This window comes from Vigna radiata, unplaced genomic scaffold (assembly GCF_000741045.1).
Source record: "Vigna radiata var. radiata cultivar VC1973A unplaced genomic scaffold, Vradiata_ver6 scaffold_206, whole genome shotgun sequence".
Taxonomy (NCBI): domain Eukaryota; kingdom Viridiplantae; phylum Streptophyta; class Magnoliopsida; order Fabales; family Fabaceae; genus Vigna; species Vigna radiata.
In genome coordinates this window covers 345,321-368,014 of record NW_014542858.1, presented here as the reverse complement: position 1 = coordinate 368,014, position 22,694 = coordinate 345,321, and the positions used below count along the sequence as shown (strand labels likewise).

Here is a 22,694-nt window from a genome sequence, read left to right as displayed (position 1 = left end):
CTAACTAAGGATAAAAGATAAAGATAAGATATTTATCTAATATATCTAATCATATAATATATCTAACACCAACAATAATATTTTATTGTTTAACTTAAGAGTGACTCTTATTAAATGAAGATATGCCAACAAGTGTTATTCAATTATTAACATTAGACAAAACAATTGTGTCTATTAATATTTGATATAATTATATTCATTTTTATATATTTTGTTGGAAGCACTTAATTAAAATAACTGGAATTTTTTTATCTTTTCTTTAACAAAAATAATTAAGGTGAGAACGAAGCTAGAAGACTAACTGAAAAGAAAACTTGTACAACTCATTAAAGATAACATAAATGTATTTGCATGGTTTGTGTTGGACATGTTGGTATTTGTCTTGAATTTCTATTTCAATGGATAATCATTTGTCTATGTATAAAGTTAGTGATTTAGCACAAAAGAAAGCTTGATGAGGAGAAAAATAAGGTTGTGATTAAAGAAATAAGGAAATTAATTTTCGCCCTTAAGTTTTATAGGCACAAATATAACTAAATTATAATACATTTAGAACACCCAAACAAGACAATATGTAAGGCATAAGTCACTAAAAATTGTTATTAAGTCATGCATTTCAATTTAAAAAATGTTGCAACAACGTATTAACAATTGATGTATAAGATTTTGAAAACTATAGTAAAATAAAATGTGAGAGCTTGTGTAAATGACATGTTGGAACCACCTCAATTGAAAATCATTAAAAGTTAATATATTGATTTGGTCAATGTATTTAACAACTGAATTTAACTCTTTTATAAGACTGATCAACATAAATTTTATATCGATCTCTTCTCTTTTCTTCCATCAATCGATATATTATTTATCAAATTATTTTATCTTTCTTGATATTTCAAATAATTTTCAATATTGAATTTTAAATATTAGTAAAACTTGTTTTACAACCTTGATCAATGATTTAATAAAAGTCAATACTTTCTTTGCAAAATTTGTTTATAGTTTAATTCATCCTATTTTAATTTAATATATTATTTTAGCCAAACCAATATAAAATTCCTATGCTTTTTCTTTTCTCTTTATCACCTTTTTTTATCATCTGACCTAATCCTATAATTGGGTTTTTCTATTTGTTTAAAAACATAGTTTTAAGATAATACCATTTCTTGCTTTTTCATATCCCAAAAGCACACATCACATTCTTCTTTGATCAAGATCTAACCAACAATTAATACTTTCTCTTACTTGCGAAAAGGTTTTAAAAATTAAACTCAAACTCCTTATGTTTCTCTTATCTTTTTGTGTGATTCATGCAACCTAATTAAAAAAAAAAAATAGTACTCTTTAGCAAATTGTCATTGCCAATAAATCTTTCATGGCCTAGGTCTTGCCACATTCATTTTGTCACCACACGTAGTTTTCTTGTTTGAGAAGTCTTCTTTCATAGATGACATTAAGAATGAAAGTATAAAAATGAGTTTTCCCACAAAACCCACAACGTGCAAAAACTACATCGCTAAGCCTCGTTTTAAGCGGGTTTATTTTTAGCAAGTTCACAACCCTCCACAAAGCTGGTGAGTTTAGCTCGCATTGATACAAAACAGTAATTAAACTGAAAATATTATTCATTGTGTAAAAGTTTACCTATTTTGAAATGTTGTCCAAAGGTGGCATAGTTTAGATATTAAGCCACTTAAATTGATTGGATCACCCCTATTCAATTTAGAATGGATCTTCTGAAAAGTTTGTACATTTCGAAGTTGATTATAAAATAATGGGTGATTCAGAAAAATATGTTAGGAACAAGAAGTTACACCCAAAAATGTGACTCTAGCAACCCTGTATATCCAGATCAAAGATGCTCTTTTGTAATCTGAACATGCCTCATTAAGAAAGTCAAATGAATAATCGTTAGTAGGGGGTGTATGGTACATCTCATACAACAAACACGTCATCTTTACTCCGAATATACATGGCGTGTTTCACGGTATCATATCATATCCAAGTATGTTGAGTACACACACCCAATATTCGCTGAAATATTACACAACTAGAGGAAAACTATTCCGAAACTTCTGGAGCATAAACCTGTAAAAATTCCCTTAAGCATCATGCATAATGAGCTTCACTCAAACTTGCAAGAGCTTTCAATAATCCATGACTTCAGGGGCAAAACTGAATTTCAGAAGACCAAGTTTTGAGAAAATAAGCGGAAATGTATATTCTGCTGTCTTGTTTACTGAAGCTGATAATCTTTTTAAGAAACAGGACACAACAGTTAAATCTGAGAAATCTGTTTATTTTATCATCATCAACCTCACAGATACATTTAAAATGGGTACATTAAGGACAAGGTAAATTAAGGACTAGAGGTCCATGCCTCAAATGCCTCAAATTGATGGAAACAATTGACAAACATTTAAGGTCGCCGTTTGAACTTAGAAAAATCAGGGCGTCTACGTTGCAAATATGCAGTCTTCCCTTCTTTAGCTTCCTCCGTGCCATAGTATATCAGTGTTGCATTTCCCCCGAGTTCCTATAATTTAGATCACCAAATACAGATTAAGTATTCATCTATATGAATCAAGACAAGGGTGAAAAATGTTAACATGTAGACTGAATGAGAAGTACATCAGTATAAATTCATCATTGAAAGCATTGGCATATTCAGTATAACTATATTGCTTCATATTATATTACTTCTCTACAAAAATTATATATTACCAACCTCCAGAAAGAAACTATTTTCTGTCTTAATTAAAGCAACACAATATCACTTTCGAATGATTTTTTGCTAATTTCCTTATGTGGGAAGTCTATCAGTAAAGTTTTTCACTTAAGTAGATGAATTTTTTAGATTATTAACAATGTACGAGTCATACTCGTTGGTTGAACAAATTAAATTACCCCTTACGCTAAGAGTAATGCTATTAAATATAAATATTACTTAAATCCTTCAATTTTATACATATTTATGAAATAAACTTAAAGTACGACATTGTTAACTAGAATCAACTAATTTATTGCTGATAAAAAAGAAAAACTATTACATAATATTTCACATAACATTAAAATCTTGAATATACCTGAAGTCCAGAATGTCCATCATCCACTGCATTAAGAGCAGACTTGAGCACCCGAATAGCAGTTGGACTGTTACTCAGTATCTCCCGACACCATTTTATCGTTTCTATCTCCAAATTCTCAAGCTAGACCAAACCAAAACATAGCATTCACTGTAAGTGCGAGGCTGATGTTGGAGCATCTGTTTATGCTATTGCTTTAATTTAAATAGCTCCCTATTCCGTAAGTGTTCCTTGACAGTTTAATTACTTTTCCACTTGGAATACAATATGTAATACTCAAACAGTGAAGTAACATTTCGTAATGCTTTCAGCAAAATGAGAAATTAAAATTAGAGTCATATTCTTCAGACGAAAATACTCACAGGTACAACAGTGTTGACAAGGCCCATTTTCTCTGCTTCAACAGCATCATAGAGCCTTGTGAGGAACCACATTTCACGCGCTTTTTTTGGACCTACCTGTATGAACAAGGCGAGTTTTTATCTTTGGACTGGAAATATCAAAACCATGCAGCAAACAAAATCCACTGCCATGTAGAATAGTATAATCGTGGAGTCAATTTCCAACAAAATAAATCGTATTTGATTCTTACCAAACGAGACATGATAGAACTTCCATAACCAGCATCAAAGCTTCCTACCTTCCATACGTACAAAGATAGAAAGAATTACAAATCCATTATTATATATCATTACAGAAGATGGAGAGTGAGGGTGATATAATTTTGCCTTCATAGGTTAAGAATATATTCTTGTATGTTTACTTATTATGCGTCTTATATAAAAAGGAAAAGGGTTCAAGTACCTTAGGACCAGTTTGGCCAAAGATAGCATTATCTGCTGCAATAGTTAGATCACAGACCATATGTAATATATGCCCTCCACCAACAGCATATCCTGCTACCTGTTTTAACGTCAGAAAATAGTTTGCATATAACAAGAATAGTAAAGAACCAAAAAAGAACACGATATCATATCTTTATTCATTAACTGAAAATTTGAAGCCTAGAGTTGTAGGTGTTGAAATAACAGGTAGAGGGGCACATTAAATTTTACAAAACTGAAACGCATGTTATATTAACCTTGAGTTGACTTTTTAAAGAAGAACAAAGTTTAAAATATCAAGGCAATATAAAGAAAACAATATATTACAAGCAGTTGAGTCGCGGGACATTTTTGTGTCATTAGTTGTTTGATGACCAGTCAGACAATGCCATGACTAAAAAGTTGTTTTATCTTCCAATTAATACTTAAAATATACTGCAATATTATCTGCGTTGTAAATTATTTGTTTTGGATGCTAAAGTATTAGAAGAATGGAAAGGACGAGGGTTATCGGTCTTTTTCCTTTTCTTTTTCCCCGCAGTGGATTTAATGAGTAACAGAAACTCCTAGTTTTGTGGTTTCCCTTGAGTTGCTTTTGGTCCAATACTTGTACTACTTTAAAAATCAAAAGGAATATGTATTTTTAATGTTGTCACGTCCCTTATTTTTTGGATACCACATCGACCTAAGAACAAAGCTGCAAAAAGGAGCGGCTGAGTACCATTGCAATCACTGGCTTAGGGAGGCGGCGTATCTGCACCTGCAATAGGAGAAAATAAATGAAAAAAAGTAGAGTAAGGAAGGAACATTTTATTTTTCAATGACAAGCATTAACATTTGTGTCATTACAAATAATGGGAACCACACAATAGAAGTTGAAGACTCATGGTTCACTGAGATGAATAGCTCAAAACAGACAAGGGATTAACTCGTGTAATGGGGATCACTTCTATTCACCCAACCAGAAAAATCTGAACTCAACCAATATACCTGCAAGTCTAACACATTAAGGTTGCTAAAACTTCCATCATCAGAATAGCCATCGTCAGTCCTCAAAGCCTGGTCACCACCACTACAAAATGCCTTGGTTCCCTACAACATGTCATCACCTCATTTAATCGAACGATCTCAACATTTTAATTTGCTTCACCTATTAGTATTCAATACTTATCCAATAACTTTAATAATATTTTATAAAATGCTAATTTAATCAATCCATTCATGATATTGTACTTTCATAAATATATTATTCATATCGATGTAATAAACTTACTAATCATTTTGAAATGGTATAAAATTTTGTGGATAACAATATTAAATTCGTGGATGGATGGATTGAATATACATTCACATTACTGTACGAATTTCCAAGAAATAGTAATTAATTAATAAATAAAATTCAGAAAAGAGAGAAGGAGTTACCTTGCCAGTGAGAATGACGACCCCAATAGAAGAATCATCCCTGGCGTCAGTGAAAGCACTCATGAGCTCCTTCACCGTTTTGGGACGGAACGCGTTCCTTCTCTCTGGCCTATTAATACTTATCTGCAACACAACATTTACCAGTTGCGTTGCGATAACAGCAGAGTAAGAAAAAGCAAAGAGAATTTGAGAAAGTGAACCTTGGCAATTCCTTCCCCAACGGCCTTCTCGTACACAATATCTGTGAAATCATCGGAAGCGATCCTCCAAACGACGTCGTGAGAGGGGACGTGGCCGTGAACGCGGCCGAAGCTGTTGTTTGTAGCGGAAGTGTGGGCCAAGGTAAGTTCAGGGGAAGCTGCGGGGGCGGAAAGGAGGTGATTCTTGACAGAGGCGAGCCTTCTGATGGCGGCTTCGAGGTCCTTGTTCTCCGCCATTCAATATCTGAGACAGATTCTGAAGATGATAGTTTGCTTTATATTCAATCGCATTCGACATTGGTAGCGCTTGTCGTGGCACTTTGCGATAAGAATGAGATAAGGTAAAGTCAATGAAATTAATGAAGCTCTGTACGGGGGAAAATGTTCATTTCAAATTATTTATATTTATTAAATTTCCTTAAACTTTTTTTTTTTGTTTCGCTAATTTTATGGAATTTACTAAAATTTTCTTATATTATGTTAAAATACTATTTTCTATTAATTTATAAAGTTATTTATTAGGCTTTTTTTATCAATGTATTAATTTTGCATAAATTTTGTAAATCGGCACATTTCAAAAACTACGACTTTTGGGTAAGTTGTATTTGAGGAACTGTGAACTTGTGGGTAAAAAACAAGATGAACTAAAGTCGTTATGCTAAATCATGACTTTACTTTAATTATGTTAATAATGTATAAAGTTATGAGCACACACATGACAACTTTCAATTTTAGTTTTTAAAATACAAGTTATCCTACTGGTGCACGACTTTATTAAAAAAAAATTGTACTCTCTTCACATGATTTGCATTTTTTTTCAAGTTAGAGGGGTTATGAGTACTGTGCACCATTTTATTTAAAATCAGCAGTCTAAAGTCGGGTTTTTTCATCAATATGGCTTAATCTGCTTTTGAAATTATATTTTTCAATCGATTTAAAAAAAATACTACATCATTCATGACTAAGACGTGTCTAATTAATATAAAGAAATCGTTATCATTTTAGACGATTTTTGATAAGTGCAACTAAAATTGTTGTGCACATAATGATTTATTTGTAACAGATATAACATCTCATTTAAATAATATACTATTTAGAAAACATCACAAGTTAAAAAACTAGAATAATTAATCTATAAGAAATTATAAAGTATAATTGCACTTATCTAAAATATAACCATAACTCAAATTTTATATACAAATTATTAATTCGAAATTATTATAAATTTGGTTTTTTAAGGTTGTCAAAAGAAACCATCTAAGATAAAGTGTTTATGCATATGCAAGATCTACGCCTAGTGTCCACTCCAGAGAAACATCATTTACCTTTGTTTAACATACAACAATTACAAACAAACAATACAACAATGGTAAGCTAATATCAAAGAATAAAACACAACATTCACAAAGTAGATTTTCTATTTTTATTTCAAATTAAGCACACCACTTAAACATCTTAGACATTTAGACTCAAAATCTAGATACATGTATTATTGTCGAGTTATGATGAATTTTGCACTTGTATGATGGAACAAGTGACCTACTTAAAGCTACCACACAAGGTTAGTTCGTTAAACAACACTTGTTGCCAATGGTACCAGCTCCTAGACTAGGACCTTATACTACTCCTCACGACATAACTCATCCTCTCTACTTGAGACTTAATGGTTATTGGAGTGTCAGGATAACCCCAAAGAATAAACTCTTACAATAATACATACACTACTTGAAACATCCACCGAGGATTTTTCCCAACGAGTTTCATGGAAGTATGCCACAATTATACATATGCATATATCAACTAATCACCTCATATCAATTAGTATCATCACTTACTCAGTATTTCAAGCATAAAATCATTTATAATATCCTTGAAATAACAACCACACAATAACACAAATTTTTTTCATAGCAACTCAATACACTCACTAGGCAGGGAAAATAGCTCGGAAACCCTCACCAACAACTCTGAAAGGGTCCAAAACTACCTAAAGAACGTCCAAAACTGATGTTCGGAACCCCAAATTCGATATTCCCAACAACTTAGTTCTTACTTGACAACTCGTACCACCAGATGCTTACCACTAGATAATTTCTTACCAAATGACTCCTTATCAGACAACTTCTCACCATATGACTCCTTACTAGACGACTCCTTACTAGACAACTCCTTACTAGACAACTTCTCACCAAACAACTCCTTACCAAACGATTTCTCACCAAACGACTCCTTAACAAATGACTTCTTACCAGACAACTCCTTACCAGATGATCTAATCTATTTTTAGTACAATAAGAGGCTAACAAAACTCTGAATGTCCACAAAACAGTTCCAAAAACTACAGACTTTTCCCATACCCATGATCTAAAAATTTTACCTATCAAAACCCCTTATTTTTATGCCAAAAACTCACCCTTCTTTTAATTTATTCCAAACTCAAGTTCTATAAAAATTCATCAGCTCAGATTCATTAAATCTACATTCATAAATTCATCAGTAAACAACTTTTAAGATCTATAAACCAATTACATACCAGCATGCATAAGTTTTTAATTCAATACACCACCCTTTTCAAGCACTCAACATATCAAATTTCATAAACTAATTAAATTTCAAAAATAAATCATCATAAAAACATCAAATATCACATGCATACCAAATCCAAACCAACTAAAGTAGCTTCCCTTACTTGGTTGACGCTCTGACTGTTTTAAGGACTCTAAAATTCCTCCTACGGCTCCAAGATCTCTATTTGCTCTTATATAACTGAAATCAATCGACTATAAATAAAGATCTTATCTCAAGGATTCCTCAAAGAGTCTCTAATATTCTGATATATATGAGTAAGGAGTTAATTTCTAGAGAAAAAATAGAGAAAATTTTAAAGGAGGAAATTTTAGACAGATAAAACTTCTTAGATAATGAAACTCCTTATAAAAAATTTTATTGATACTCTTGATATTTTTGAAAAAAATAATGCAGTATCATTGTGTAAAACACTTTATCATATCTAATATTCATTTTTGAAAGTCTTAAATGAGAAAAGAAAAACTTTCATTAAAGTTAAATATAATTAATTATACACTTAATAAAATCCACTTTTACACTTAATTAAAATTGATTTTAATTAAAATCGATTTTAATTAAGTTAAGATTTAATTATGTTAAACGACTTCAAAAAGTAAATTAAGTAGTGTAATAATTTAACTACTTGTTCACTTATCTTTAAAACAGATAATTCAAAATATAAAAATTTGAGAAAGATGAAATCATATATCTTAAATACGATTGTATCAAAACAAAAATTAAATAAATAATAAAGAAATCATAATTGAGATATATATTTCTTCAACTTTTTTAATTTTTTATTATAAATTTATTTATTTTATTTTACATAAATAAATTTGTATTTTAATAGGTTTTCTTAAATATAAAAATAATACATTTTTAAAAATATTCCTATATATATATATATATAATAAATAAGAATGTATAAAATTTAATATCCAAATTATTTAAAAAAATTGAAATATAAAATATTTACAAAAAAGATTTAGGGAGAAAACCTTAAAAAGCTAAAAAAAAGTATATTTAGTAATCAAATTATCAAAAAATATCCCAAAATAAAAATAAAAATTATATAAAAATTGAAATATTTATATTCCTTCTAATCAAATTATTAAAAAAAAAAATATTAAAGCTTACTACAAATTTTGAATTAATAAAATAAATATCTTAAAATTGGAATATAAAATTATATAAAACTTAAAAATAGACATAAAAGAATTAAAAAAAAAATTAATCAAATTGAAAAAATATTTTAATAAAAATATATTCATATAAAAAAATTAGAATAACATAATATGCATTAAAAAAATCCTAAGCACAATTTTATATAAAATAAAATATAGGGTTAAATATGCTTTTAGTCCCTGAAGTTTCACTGATTTTTGGGTTTAGTCCCTGTATGAAACTTTGATAACATTTAGTCCTCGTAGTATGGAAATAGGTACGCTTAGTCCCTAATTTTGGACGGCGTTAAGTTTTTGGTAACGGCAGAGCCACGTGTTTTTCACATCATTGACCATTGCTTGCCACGTGTTCTTTAGCTTTTGCTTGAGTATGAATCTATGACCTGCTACAATGGCTGCTTGTTTTCATTCGTTCAATGACCTTCAAATACTTTGCCCAAAAGTTTACCGATAAGCTAGCCAAGTCAAACATTTAAACTCATCACCATTTTTCTGTTCCGACTGACATCACCACGGTGTTCTATGATTTTATACCCTTCTCTAAGCAAGTGCATCTCTTCAACCAACACTACACAGAAAACGCCAGACAAAGAAACCAGCAGATACCGTGCCCTGTTCGTCCTTCACCCGCTTCAATGAGACCAATCCGCCCTCTTTTAATCTCAGGACTATTTTTCACCTGCATCAAACGAAGCCAACAGACCAAATCACAGATCCCATGACAATATGTTCAAAGCTTTTCCTTTGGAACAATTCATCTTATCCTCTGCCATATCCTATCACCATCACCAACTCTGACTTACCATCCCAGCACCCAACACTAAAAGATGAACAATTTGGAGTGTAAGAAAAATAGTGATAAGAAAAATAGAGAACAAGAAAACTCCAAACTTCATTATCTCCATTGCCGACACCCAATCAGAAAACCAAGATTGAAAGAGGAAACCAAAAAAATAATTTTGACAGTTGTTAATGATTATTTCTGATTGTAAGCCCGGTGATAGTGTGAGCGGCGATTAGGGTCTCGAATTCGTAGAAGAGAAGAAGGCAGCGAGGAAGCGACGAAGACGGGGACGTGAAGGAGCGAGATCCCGGTGGTGAGCGGTGGTGCACGCGGCTTCTTCCGACACGACACGCGCTAAGGCTACGGTGGCGACCTGCGTCACCGGCGACATCTCAGATCGAACTCGAATGTCGACGCGGCAGAGCATGGGAGTTTTCGCCTCAGCCTGCGGTGGCTCTGGTGACAAGCGGTGTCGATAGCTGCGATGCAATGAGACCGTCACAGTGGTCGCAGTGGCTGTCGGAGGAAGGAGGTGGCTGACGGTGTTCAAGGGAGGCAACCCCAGCCCTAGCGAGAGAGAGACTTGGATTCTCGGAGCTGTTGGAGTGTTGAATGAGGGGAGGAAATTCGACCCCCTTTTGGTTTCTAGGTCAATCTACTTTCAAAAGCTAAAGAACACGTGGCAAGATGGTCAATGGATGTGAAAAACACGTGGCTCTGCCGTTACCAAAAATTTAACGCCGTCTAAAATTAGGGACTAAACGTGCCTGTTTCCATACTGCGAGTACTAAATGCTATCAAAGTTTCATGCAGGGACTAAACCCAAAAATCAGTAAAACTTCAGGGACTAAAAGCATATTTAACCCTAAAATATATAGATTTACAATATAAAAAGTTGACTTCTTTATTATTTATTTTTTTTATTATGATAAAATGTTACTTTAAATATATAATTTCAAATTTTCCAAATCTTTTACATTGTAAATTTATTTATTTTATTTTAATTAAATAAATTTGTATTTTAATAGTTTTGAATAGAGTTGTCAAAATGGGTAACCCGACCCGACCCGACCCATCATGGATTGGCCACTTAGTGAGCCAACTCAACTCAGCTCATTTATTAGCGAGTTGAAAAAAATTTGAACCTGACCCGACCCACCACAGGTTGGTGGGTTAAACGGGTTGACTCATTGGTTCACTTAACTTTTTTTCACCCTCTTCTTTTAAGATTCTTATAACATGTTACTTTGATCGATCAAATTCAAACAATAATAATTGGACCAATTGATATAAAAGAAAATGAAACAAAATAACTATATTGTTATATATATATTCTAAGCTATCAAGCATCAAATTTTGCCAATTTAGTATAATGAGACATATATAACCGTTTGACCAAGAAATTACATATAGCCATTAATAAAAATATATAGCACAAGATAAAACTGTCATGCTTGTAGATAGGTCTAAAAACAAGATAAAACAAATGATATATTCCTGAATTATCCAATCTATAATATTATCCATCTATTAAATTGGAGTCCTGAATTGATAAATCCACAGTATTATGCTCTCTTGAAGCATCTTCTTCTTTATCTCCATCTACAATACAATAAAAAATAATGTTAACTTATAATATTGAAACACAAAGTAATAAATAATTAAAGACATATGATAATAACAATAATGTTACGTGTTAGTTCAAAACTATGCAACCAGTTTTGAGTTAAAATAAGTGCCTCAACATTCTCTGGAAGAATAGAGGAACGATATTTGGTTAGCACACAAGAACCAAGACTAGAAGGCAGACTCACTAGCAACTGTAGTGATTGGAATGCTAAGAACATCACAAGCCATCTTAGACAAGTTTGGATAACGATCTCGACGATCCCTCCAATAACTTAATATATCCAACTTATCAAAAAACTTTAGATCAAGATTCCCTTCATCTAAATAAAGATCTATTTCAAACCTCCCAGTGTCATTAACATGTTGGCTCAAATAATCAACATATTCCTAAGACATCATGAAACAAAGTTAATATGTCATTAGTCACAAGTAAGAAATAAAATATACATAATAAAAGAAAGTAAGTCTAATAATTATAGACTTACATCAAATGCATCCATCACTAGCTCATCATTAGTAAAAGAAGGTTGTTGAGTTGGAGGAGAAACTTGAGAACTTGAAGTATTTGACTCATTTAAATTTAATTTGACATATTCCTCAATTAACTTAAACATTTTATCCTTTAAACATTAATCTTTTCTTCACAAGTAGAAGGAATAATCTTTCTATAACCAAATTGAATGGCTTCAAACTTCTTCCGTGGATAAAGAATAGCCCCAATAGCAAGAATGTCACAATATTGATCCCAATACTTACTAAACTTGTTCATCATACTCAATGACATATCTTTAATCGTCATATCATCACTTTTTACATTTTCTCGTAACAAACATTCAATTTTCCAAACTTGCATGAAGTAATGATTAGAAGTTGGATAAGAAGAACACGAAATCAAATTAGTTATTACATTAATGGCTTTAAGAACTCACACATTTTTTTATCCCTTTTACACTCATCATTTGAAGGACAATGAAAATAATTTCTATCATGGATAGCCAAACTTCCAAAGGTGCGTCGATATCGAATTGCACTCTCAAGCATAAGATAGGTAGAATTCCATCTAGTAGGAACATCCATTTTCAAACCTACTTTGGTATCAATACCCCTCACTTGAATAACACATTCTTTAAATGCAATTTTTTTTTTGCCTTTGATCCTCTCACATATTTTATGCTCGCTCTAATGTTTTGTAAAGCATCAGAAGCCACCTTCAATCCCTTTTGCACAATAATATTCAAGACATGTGCAATACACCTTACATGAAAGTAATCACCATTACATATCAAACTATTTTGCAATTTCAATTGCTCACTCAAAATTTTTTGCAACACCTCATCTGCACTAGCACTGTGTAATAGAAAAAATCTTCCTATCTATTTCCTAATCAAGCAACAAAGCAAATATTTTTTGTGCCAAATCAAGACCTGTATGTGGAGGTTCCATTTTACAAAAGGCGATAATCTTACTATTCAAGTTCCAACTAGCATCAACAAAATGAGCAGTCAAACAAATAAACCCTTCTTGATTTATAGAAGTCCAACAATCAGATGTCAAACAAATTCTACTATGAGATTTACACATCGCAAGTTTAACCCTCTCTTTGTGTTCATGAAATTTCTTTGAAATACTAGACACAAGTGTATTCCTACTTGAAACTCTTACTTATGTATTTAGATATATAAGTAATTCTTTAATCCATTCATATTCAACAAAATTATATGGAAGTCCATGTTGAATAATAGCCATTGAAATAAGGTCATCTACAACTCTTTTGTCAATTTCTCTAGATCTTAAATTTCCTAGTATGATCAATTATCATTTTTCCTATGTCATTGTCTTTTAATTTATTTAGGACCGAACACTTTGACAAATGACGCAACATTGTTGAGGTCCCTATTTTCATACCACCAGCAACATACTCCGTTCCACATGCATTGCATCTTGCCTTTTCTTTACCATCTTTAATACCAATTTTCGTAAAATGATCCCAAACTTTTGAAGTACTTACCCTAGGTCTCTTACTTTCTCTATCAAAATCTTTACCCTCATTCTCAATGCCTGTTATGTTAGGTGGCGAACAATCTTTCAAATTATCATGAACACTTTGATCTTTCACGGTTTCAGATTTCATTTTGTTCTGTAACAATTATACAATATTATTAATATAATGGTCACAAAAACAGATACACACAAAATATTTTTAAACAATAATTCATTCCACATTAAATTTAATGATCAAATAGGTAAAGAAACTAAAAAAACTGAAAAATCTAAATATTTAAGTAGCATGTGTTTATTTTGTATTTATTAATATAAAAAAATTAAAGAATCTTAGTTATCATAAGTAACATATGTTTATTTTGAAATAATTAATATAAAAAAACTGAAAAATCTTCGTTACACGAAGGATGTTTTATATATAGGATACTTTATATGATTTTATATTGCTATGATTGTGTATATTAAACAATGAAAAATGTTTGATGAAATGGTTAAGTGATTGTAAAAATATTGTATATATTTTTCCGTATTATTAATTATTAAAAGTATTGTAAAAATATGGTATATATAGGATGTTTAAATATTGTAAAAATATTGTACATATAGGATGCTTAAATATTGTAAAAATATCATATATGTTTAAATATTGTAAAAATATTGTATATATAGGATGTTTAAATATTGAAAAAATATTGTATATATTTTTTCGTGTTATTAATCATTAAAAGTATGTAAAAATATTGTATATATAGGATGTTTAAATATTGTAAAAATATCGCATATGTTTAAATATTGTAAAAATATTGTATATATAGGATGTTTAAATATTGTAAAATTATCGTATATGTTTAAATATAGTAAAAATATTGTATATAATATATAGGATGATTTATATGATTTTTCCGTGTTATTGTAAAAATATTGTATATATTTTTCCATCATATCTCACATATTAAGAGTAAATCAAAATTAACTTCCTAAAATACAACTGATATTTGATTGTGAAACTTTCAGTGAGAAGACAGAGAGTCTAATGATACAAACTTGTTGATAAATCTCGTTTAACAAAAACACATATCCGACCAACCAGAAAGACAATTAGAATTTAGATCGTAATACAAGAAGAAGTGTTTGACTATACTTTTCCTAAAATAATATACCTCTTTCCCCAACTATGTCTTATCTTCATAACCATATAACTGATGACACTCAAGCACTAAACCCATACCTAATGCACGGTTCACTCTCAAAATAAAGCACCTCACAATACACTTTATTATGGTAGAAAAACACATGAGCAAACAAGATTTGAAAGCTACAAATAAAAATCATTATTTACCTAGATATTTGAGAGGATAACAAGGGTTTCACGAAGGGGATAAAAAGGGTATGTTGCACGAAGGGCTCTGCTACGACGAGATTGTTGTTATGCTAAGGAGAAGGGCTGTGTCGCGTAAAGACAGCGTAAGGGTTTGGTTTGTAGAGGGGAACTTAGGATTTGATTTGTAGAGGAAAACTTTTGGAAAGACAACTGCAAGAAAGGCTCTATTGCTAAATAAAGGTCGTGCATTTTGAATAATTAAAATAATTAATTTGATTTCAATTAAAAAAAGGATTTGAACAATTAATTTGATTTAATTAAAAAATAAGTGAGTTGGTAAGTCAACCCGACCCATCATGGGTTCAACTCGTGTGAGTTGGGTCAAAATTGCCTCGCATCAAAATTTTTGTATTTTTTTTCTAACCCAACCCGACTCAAATCCATAGTGATCCGAGTTGACTCACGGATTTCAACCCATTTTGACAGCACTAGTTTTGAAGAAGTCCTTAAATATTATTGTTTGACTCCAACGTAACTCGTATATATAGAAATGGTAAAATCATTATAATTTATTTTTAAAAGATGTTGTTCAATCCTTATGCGATTCTAAAAATTTGTTTTTAAGAAGAAATCATTTAACCCAAACACGACTTTAGTTTAAGGAAAAGTTGTCTAAACATATAATTATAATGAAAATAATCTTTCGTTCTCAGAACTTTAGCGGTTATATAAAAGTCTTCCTGTGCTAATGACTTCAATGGTCAAAAATTGTTAAGAATGATATGACTTTTTTTACAACAAAGTTGTATTAGCTAAAAACGATTTATTCATAAATGTAAGTTCTTAAAAAATAAACTCAGATACTTAATTTTAAAAACAAATTAACCCATATTTATTAAAAAACCTCTTATTTTCGTTTAATATATGTGTGATGGTAGTAGGAAAGTTTGACTTAAAAGAATCCAAATATTGTAAAGTGCAATAATTCTATGGACATCATCGTATTCAACCTATTTATTAAAAAAAAAAACAAAACGTAATAATCTTTTAAAACTTAATGATAGGAAAATCTTAATCTAAAATATATACTTTGACAAAAAATATAATAATAAATCACCAACGATTTATGAATTAATTTTTATAAATTATTTCTTTGTTATGTTAAAAAAATATGATTTTCAATTTCTATACTATTCACAATGGATCTCTCTACAAGGATTTGCATTTCTGCAAAATTAATGCACCAAAGTCTATGAAGTTTGCAAATAATATTTCAACCTTACCATGTTCAATATTCAACTGTAGAAAGTAATTAGCATTTCTATGGGTTCCATAACAATATTTGCTTTAATTAAATGAATTCAATTAATGTAATTTCCAAATATTTATTTATACCCTTAAATCATACAAAAACTAAATCATTAAATTTTCAGAGAAGAAAAATATTTATAAAAAAGTTTATTTGAATTTTAGACGTTCTTACTATATGGTATAGATTTTTTGTTAGAAGAGGACAAATTTGGGATGTACCAAAGTTAAAGGCAACAGTGGAGGAATGTTTTCTTCCTGCACCCCATAAGCTTGATGAAATGACAATTTTAACCTCGCTTTCTTCCTCCATATCACACCTCTTCATATCCATTGGAGGAAGGAGAAGAAGAAAAAGCATGGGAAGGAAGGAGAACCAAATGAAGGATATGTTTTCAGCTCTAAATTTTAATTATTTAGCAGATGTATGTTACAATGGAGAAAGATACCTCCTTTTCTATATGTTGAAATGTTCTTGCAGACAAATATGGCCAATGTAACCTTGGCAACTGCGCACGCAATTGCATTTTGGACTGCAACACAAAATGCTGATTGAAATTCCATAGTGCTGACATTGTATAAAAAACGATAGTTTTATTCAAAATGCCAACACTCGTATAATAATATCTCAAGCTCTTGCATATGCCACAGCTACAAGGCTACCTATTATACTATTCTAGACCTCTTGCTAATCGCAGGGCCGGTATATTCTCACAATGATAAATCAGTATCACCCTAATGAAGAAAATTTCCTATATAGTAGGATTTTTACAATATACATACTTTATCTAGCTGGCTAAGCATTTTAATTTATATCTGATCAACATAAATCATGATCTGTCTGAATCCGATTGTTTGTGGGCTTCCCAATCTGTAGACAACCAATTGGTGGGACTGTTGGAGTTTTCAATTCACCATAAGTCTGCCAGCAGAAAGGATCATATAGATGGTTTTGTTCTTGAATTGGTTTCAACTCAACAGAGGTTAAAGAAATATCTACACAAGGAAGGCTATCACTGCAGGCAAAGTGCACTGGCGTAACTGTGTATGTGCCCCTTATCCTTTCATAGTTGATTCCAGCCAGAGAAACAGCCGATGTTTGGTTTTTGCAGGTTCTTTTATCGCAATAGAATTGATCGATCACAATTGGGAATTGAACTTCAGAGACTTGTATATTTGAGAATAGTATTCCTTGTGCAGAGCCTGACCCACCCTACAGTGCAGATGTACATGTTAGTTTGTAAGAGATCATAATTTTCATCATGTTCTAGAGCTGGAAATGACGTCAGAACTTGGACGGATTGAGAACTTTGTGACATTTGATTGAATCATATTCAGCGTTACTAAAAGAAACACAAGTGTTTGCTCAATTGGATCCTAGGCTACAAGAAAAGACAATTTTCACTGCATCTTAGAATAGCTATTAAGTTTGGCAATTTCTCATGTTACCTGAAAAATCATGTAAAATGCAGTTGAAGATTTAAAATTGATTTCAGAGTGTACTCAATTATGCTGCCAGAACTAATTCAGCTAACAGATTATTGATTTCATTGTAATGACCATTCTTTAAAATGATAACCAGTTCATGGTATAAAATGATTTTGAAGTTAAAGTGCATTGCGTTTCTTATATTTTACCTGCCATGTTTTGATTCTGACGCCAGTCATTGTGTTGTGCATGTTGACATCCCTGACTGTAATGTTGGAAACACAGGCTCTGGTGTTATCCTTTCCTAGACTTCCAATGCTGATTCCATGCCCTGGTCCACAGTTGACATTGTGAACATAAACGTTTGAGCATCCAGTTTGTATGGAAATACAATCATCTCCTGCACAATAGTTGGAATTCAAATACAGTGAGCCAAAAACTTGGACCATATATGTCAGTAAGTCTACATAGTTTGTTTTACTTTTGTTTTTTGTCCATTTGCAATCATCCCCCCTCCCCACCCCAAAGTTTTGGTAGCTTGTAATGGACCACTCGATATGCTATTTTCATCCAGCCTCAAATGTGTGTGGAGGACTGAAGAGGAATGTGAGGCAGAAGTTATAATTCCAATAAGACAAGAGTGATGGAAGAACTGCAAAAACAAAAGCTCTTGTTTATGGAACTGAGTACTCTACAATTGGATGATGCAGTGTGGATTTTCCTGTTGACACGTGCCATGTAGAGTACTCAGTCCTAGCAGGCATTGGTATTTTCCTTTTGTAGCTATTTGTCCAATCTGGTTGTGGATAGGATAAGATAATGCCGTGCTCTTTTAAGAATCATAGAACATGCATGTAACAGTTATTTTAGTTTTCTTCTTTTTTGTCTTGAGTTTTCATTTTCGCCCTTAATTTTGTCCCTATCAACCACATTGTCCTCTTAATAAATTTTCAAATGAAAAGGAAATGTGGCACAAGTTCATGAAATTTTACCGCATGCCATAGTGCTGCCATATATCAGTACATCTTTGGAGTTCTGAAGGTGAATTCCATCTGTGTTAGGACTGTTCCCAGGGGATGATATGCTGACATTATGGACCATGACCCCATTGCAGTTGTCAAACTTGAGGTGGCATTGTGGGCTATTTACAATTGTTATGCCTGTAACTGTTGGGTTAAAACTCCCATAGAAGCGCAATGCCTGTACACAAAGAAATCACCTCCATTATATTCCAATAATAACTCCTAAACATGAATCAAATTGGTTCTGTGAAAGGTTTAAAATGGTCCTCACAGTTGGCTTGACAGATGGCATTTTTCCTCCCAGCTCACTTTGAATCTAGTACAATCATGTAGGTGAGTAACAAAATTGTAACGTAAGAAATTACAAAGCAAGAACTGTATGAAGAATACTAGCAAAGAATTCTTCTCATTGTTACTTAAAATTTACAGAAAACTAGAAATTACCGGCAGTGGGGGACTTGGTACTGTCTGGTTTAAAGGGACTATGAGCTTTTCTTCATCATCTATAGGATCATCATATTGATTATCTTGCCACCACACAGAGCCTTTTCCGTCAATGACACCATTTCCTTGAATGGTAATTCCCACTAACTTGGTAAATTCTAACCACTGTAGTAGTCCTCTGCCCCAGGCATTGGGGTTTGTTGGTGCAACAATGGTGCCATCAAGCTGACACATCATAACCAACCTTATTACCATCACTTCAACTCAATTGTCGGTTGATACAGTATGCATAATAAACAGGGACAATCACGTGTAAAGGTAAATATGTGAAGATATAAAGTAAGAGGTAGTTTATTTTTATTTTATTTTGTGGTGGTGGTCACATAATGTACGGTTTCTTGGCTAAAACTCATAATTATTAATCAAATTTTTATTTACTCACTTATTCGAATGTAAAGTTTTACAAGTTGTATCGATTATTATAATTTTTCGAAATCAACTCTGTTTATTTTTCGAAAACTGATTAGACAACTCTCCACGAAACTACTCAATTTATTCTTCCATGTTATTTGTAATTAATTTTTTTGAACTCTTTTAAATAAATTACATATATCTTCTTTATCATCATGGTCTTATATTTTTGTTTAATTTTAACATTATATCTATATTTACAACATAAGAAAATGACAGGCATGTGTTCTGTCTTTACCAGAATGACAGAAATGTTGATGTTATTTTCTGATGCCACATCACATTCGGCTCATGAACACACTAGTGGGGTATCATGTTTTTTTTTTTTTTTTTTTTCACTTTTATTTTTACTTTTTTTTTAGCATTTTAATTCCATTTATTTTTTATTTTCCTGTTATTTTCTCTTTTTCTCTCTGCTCATTCATGCTACTTTCACTCTATGTAGATATGTTACCTGGAAAACGATGTTGGGTTTGCAGTATGGGCCTGAGAATGAAATGGGCCCCACAAAGAAGACGTAGTCCGATGGAACCACCATGGTTGATGCCTCTACTTTGCAAGCTTCAGCCCAAGCTGCTTGAAATGCCTGCATTCAATTTCAATTATAGTTGTTTCAATTACAGTACCAACTTCCACATAAAATAATGAGTATAATAAAAATATATATTTTCGACAACCAACTCAAGATAACAGTTTAATTGAAATGCACAAACATTATAAAAATATCATAATGCTGAACGATTTCTGATGGATTCATAATATTTTTTTAACTTTATTAATATGTGTGTCGTTATTGAATTTTAACTTAATAGTTTCAAAATTTAAATAAATGTTCTCTGGGTTAATAAAATCACTATATTAAATAATAGGTGGAATTGTGATCACAGGTGTGGTTCTATAAACTAAAAATTGTAGAAAATGTGATTCAACTGTCGTAACGAGAATAATTTAAGTAGGTCCCACCCATTTGGCTTGTTATGGTGTCTTCACTTTTCTATATTTTTCACTATATATTTTGCTCTCTAATTCTACGTCACTGTAAACTTTGTTTAATGGGTATATTACTAACTGAAGAGTGAAGAGCAACATCACAAACACAAAAGACAGGGAAAGCAATTTTCTATGCTCCTCGTGACCTATTATGTTTATCAATTACCATGGACTTGTTTAGTTGAACCCAGATCATTTCAAGTTAGAAAAAGGAAAATTCTCACATAAACCGCAGCGACATCCCAAAATTACTTATTAAATGGGGAAGGTTTCGAGTTGAAATCTATAACCTTAATTTTCAAGATTTATGTAATTGCTGCATTATTAGTAATTGGGCCACTTCTCTTCACATAACTGTGAGCACAAAAGTAGTTTTGAATAACATAATATTTTAGAAAATTTTCCAGGAAATTTCATTATACTATGATGTTCTCTGAATTCTACAAGGAACATTGAATTATACGGTGAACTGAAAATTGTCAGTCTTACATGTTAACTAGTTAGCAGAAGTTACATGAAGAGGTTGAAAGAGTTACCTTTGTGTCATCAGTTTTCCCATCTCCCTTGGCACCAAAATCTAGCACATTGAAGGTGGTGGAGGAAGAATGGCCTCCATTGTAAGGTTTTGGTGGGGGAGCAGTGGGGTTATCTTCGTTTGATGGTGGTGGATATGGTGGTGAGGGAATGTTTTTATGAGATGGAGGCTTTGGTAATGTTGGGGTGCCTTTATGTGATGGAGGCTTTGGTTTTGATCCTCCACCATGGTTTTTGTTGTGACCATTTCCATAACTTTTTCCTTTTTTCTTATACAAAGCAGTTGATGCATCCCTGCTGCTATGTCTCCAGTGCTTGCCTCTTCTTGCAATGCAGGCTTCAAAATTGGAAGACCAAATGAGAAATACAATGAGAAACATGTATGTGAAGCCCCTGAAACTCAAGGCACTCATGTTGGTAGCTTCTGGTGAAATGTGAATAGAAATTCAGCAGAGAGCAGAGAGAGAGAGAGAGAGAGAGAGAGACAAAGTGAGAGAGATGAGAGAGCTTCTTTGTGTTGTTGCCAAAAAAACAAGTGACGGCTCTGTTTATATAAGAAGAACACTTGAAGGCTAATAATAATTGTGCAGGCAAAAACAAGTGTATTAAAATATTCTTGAAAATGCCAGGCATTTATGATTTCATTCTCAATTCTTCTTCCTTTTATCTTTCATTTATTAGTCTGTATTCCTTTTTGTGAATTTTGGTTAGAATTTGTTTATTGGAGCTGCTATTCTCTTGCCACATACACAACAATGTCATTGCATGTGACCATACAAAGCGACAGTTAAGGGGACTATATTGTTTTTTAACCATGGCTTGTGCATGCCCTTCATTATTACTCTATTGGAAGAACACTCAGGCCAAATCTACCTGCTCTATCTGTCAAACTTTCTTAGCTTAACCTCATAACAGTACCATTATTGTGACTAGATTGAATCCAAATTACAAAAGTGAACACAAACAAAGATATTCCTCAGCATGTTTCAGCATCACAGAATGACACTAGGTAACAAGACAAGTTAAAGGTAGATGGGTGCTTCACACACCAGCCAAAGATAAAGTTCAGAACTTGATGTGGATTTTATTTACCACCATTTTCATTTATTTTTTTCTCAATGGTAAAAGTCTAGGAGATTATCAATCACATTTAACTTGTTTTATTCTTCCTCCCCTCAAATTGTGCCTTAATTTTTTAACATGTATAATTGTTAATGTCATAAATCAAGATTTTGTGGAAATTTAAACCAAAAAAACTCCACGTGAATGGGTCTATAAGGTGTCAATGGCACACAAATTGTCACAGGTCTTTTATGATCACGTGCAACCTTCACGGGCCAAGACTTCTGTCACTTTGTCTTGTTAAGCCATGAGCCACAGCTATTGTGGTCAGAAAGACCCTCCAATTAAGAATTTTGTGTTCCTCTTTTCCTTATTTAACCGAAAGAGAAAAAATTTCTGCCCAAGCACGAGAGATTGAG

The 22,694-nt window shown here is 32.0% G+C and overlaps 2 protein-coding genes across 2 annotated transcripts; both read right to left on the bottom strand.

Moving 5' to 3' along the window:
• Positions 1 to 2,192: 2,192 nt before the first annotated feature.
• On the bottom strand, positions 2,193 to 5,836 carry LOC106780774 (1,4-dihydroxy-2-naphthoyl-CoA synthase, peroxisomal). Its single transcript, XM_014669083.2, has 9 exons — positions 5,530 to 5,836; positions 5,330 to 5,452; positions 4,898 to 4,999; positions 4,629 to 4,667; positions 3,888 to 3,986; positions 3,676 to 3,723; positions 3,446 to 3,541; positions 3,084 to 3,206; positions 2,193 to 2,533 (listed from the first exon to the last, which is right to left on the bottom strand). Exons 1-9 carry the CDS (start codon positions 5,764 to 5,766, stop codon positions 2,417 to 2,419), a joined length of 984 nt encoding a protein of 327 aa, XP_014524569.1. The 5' UTR covers positions 5,767 to 5,836; the 3' UTR covers positions 2,193 to 2,416.
• Positions 5,837 to 16,898: 11,062 nt separating this feature from the next.
• LOC106752403 (polygalacturonase At1g48100) lies at positions 16,899 to 21,811 on the bottom strand. The gene is made up of 7 exons (XM_014634085.2): positions 21,216 to 21,811; positions 20,144 to 20,275; positions 19,219 to 19,443; positions 19,046 to 19,090; positions 18,745 to 18,952; positions 17,962 to 18,152; positions 16,899 to 17,537 (listed from the first exon to the last, which is right to left on the bottom strand). The coding sequence occupies exons 1-7, from the start codon at positions 21,624 to 21,626 to the stop codon at positions 17,145 to 17,147; spliced, it is 1,605 nt and encodes a 534-aa protein (XP_014489571.1). The 5' UTR covers positions 21,627 to 21,811; the 3' UTR covers positions 16,899 to 17,144.
• Positions 21,812 to 22,694: the final 883 nt, after the last annotated feature.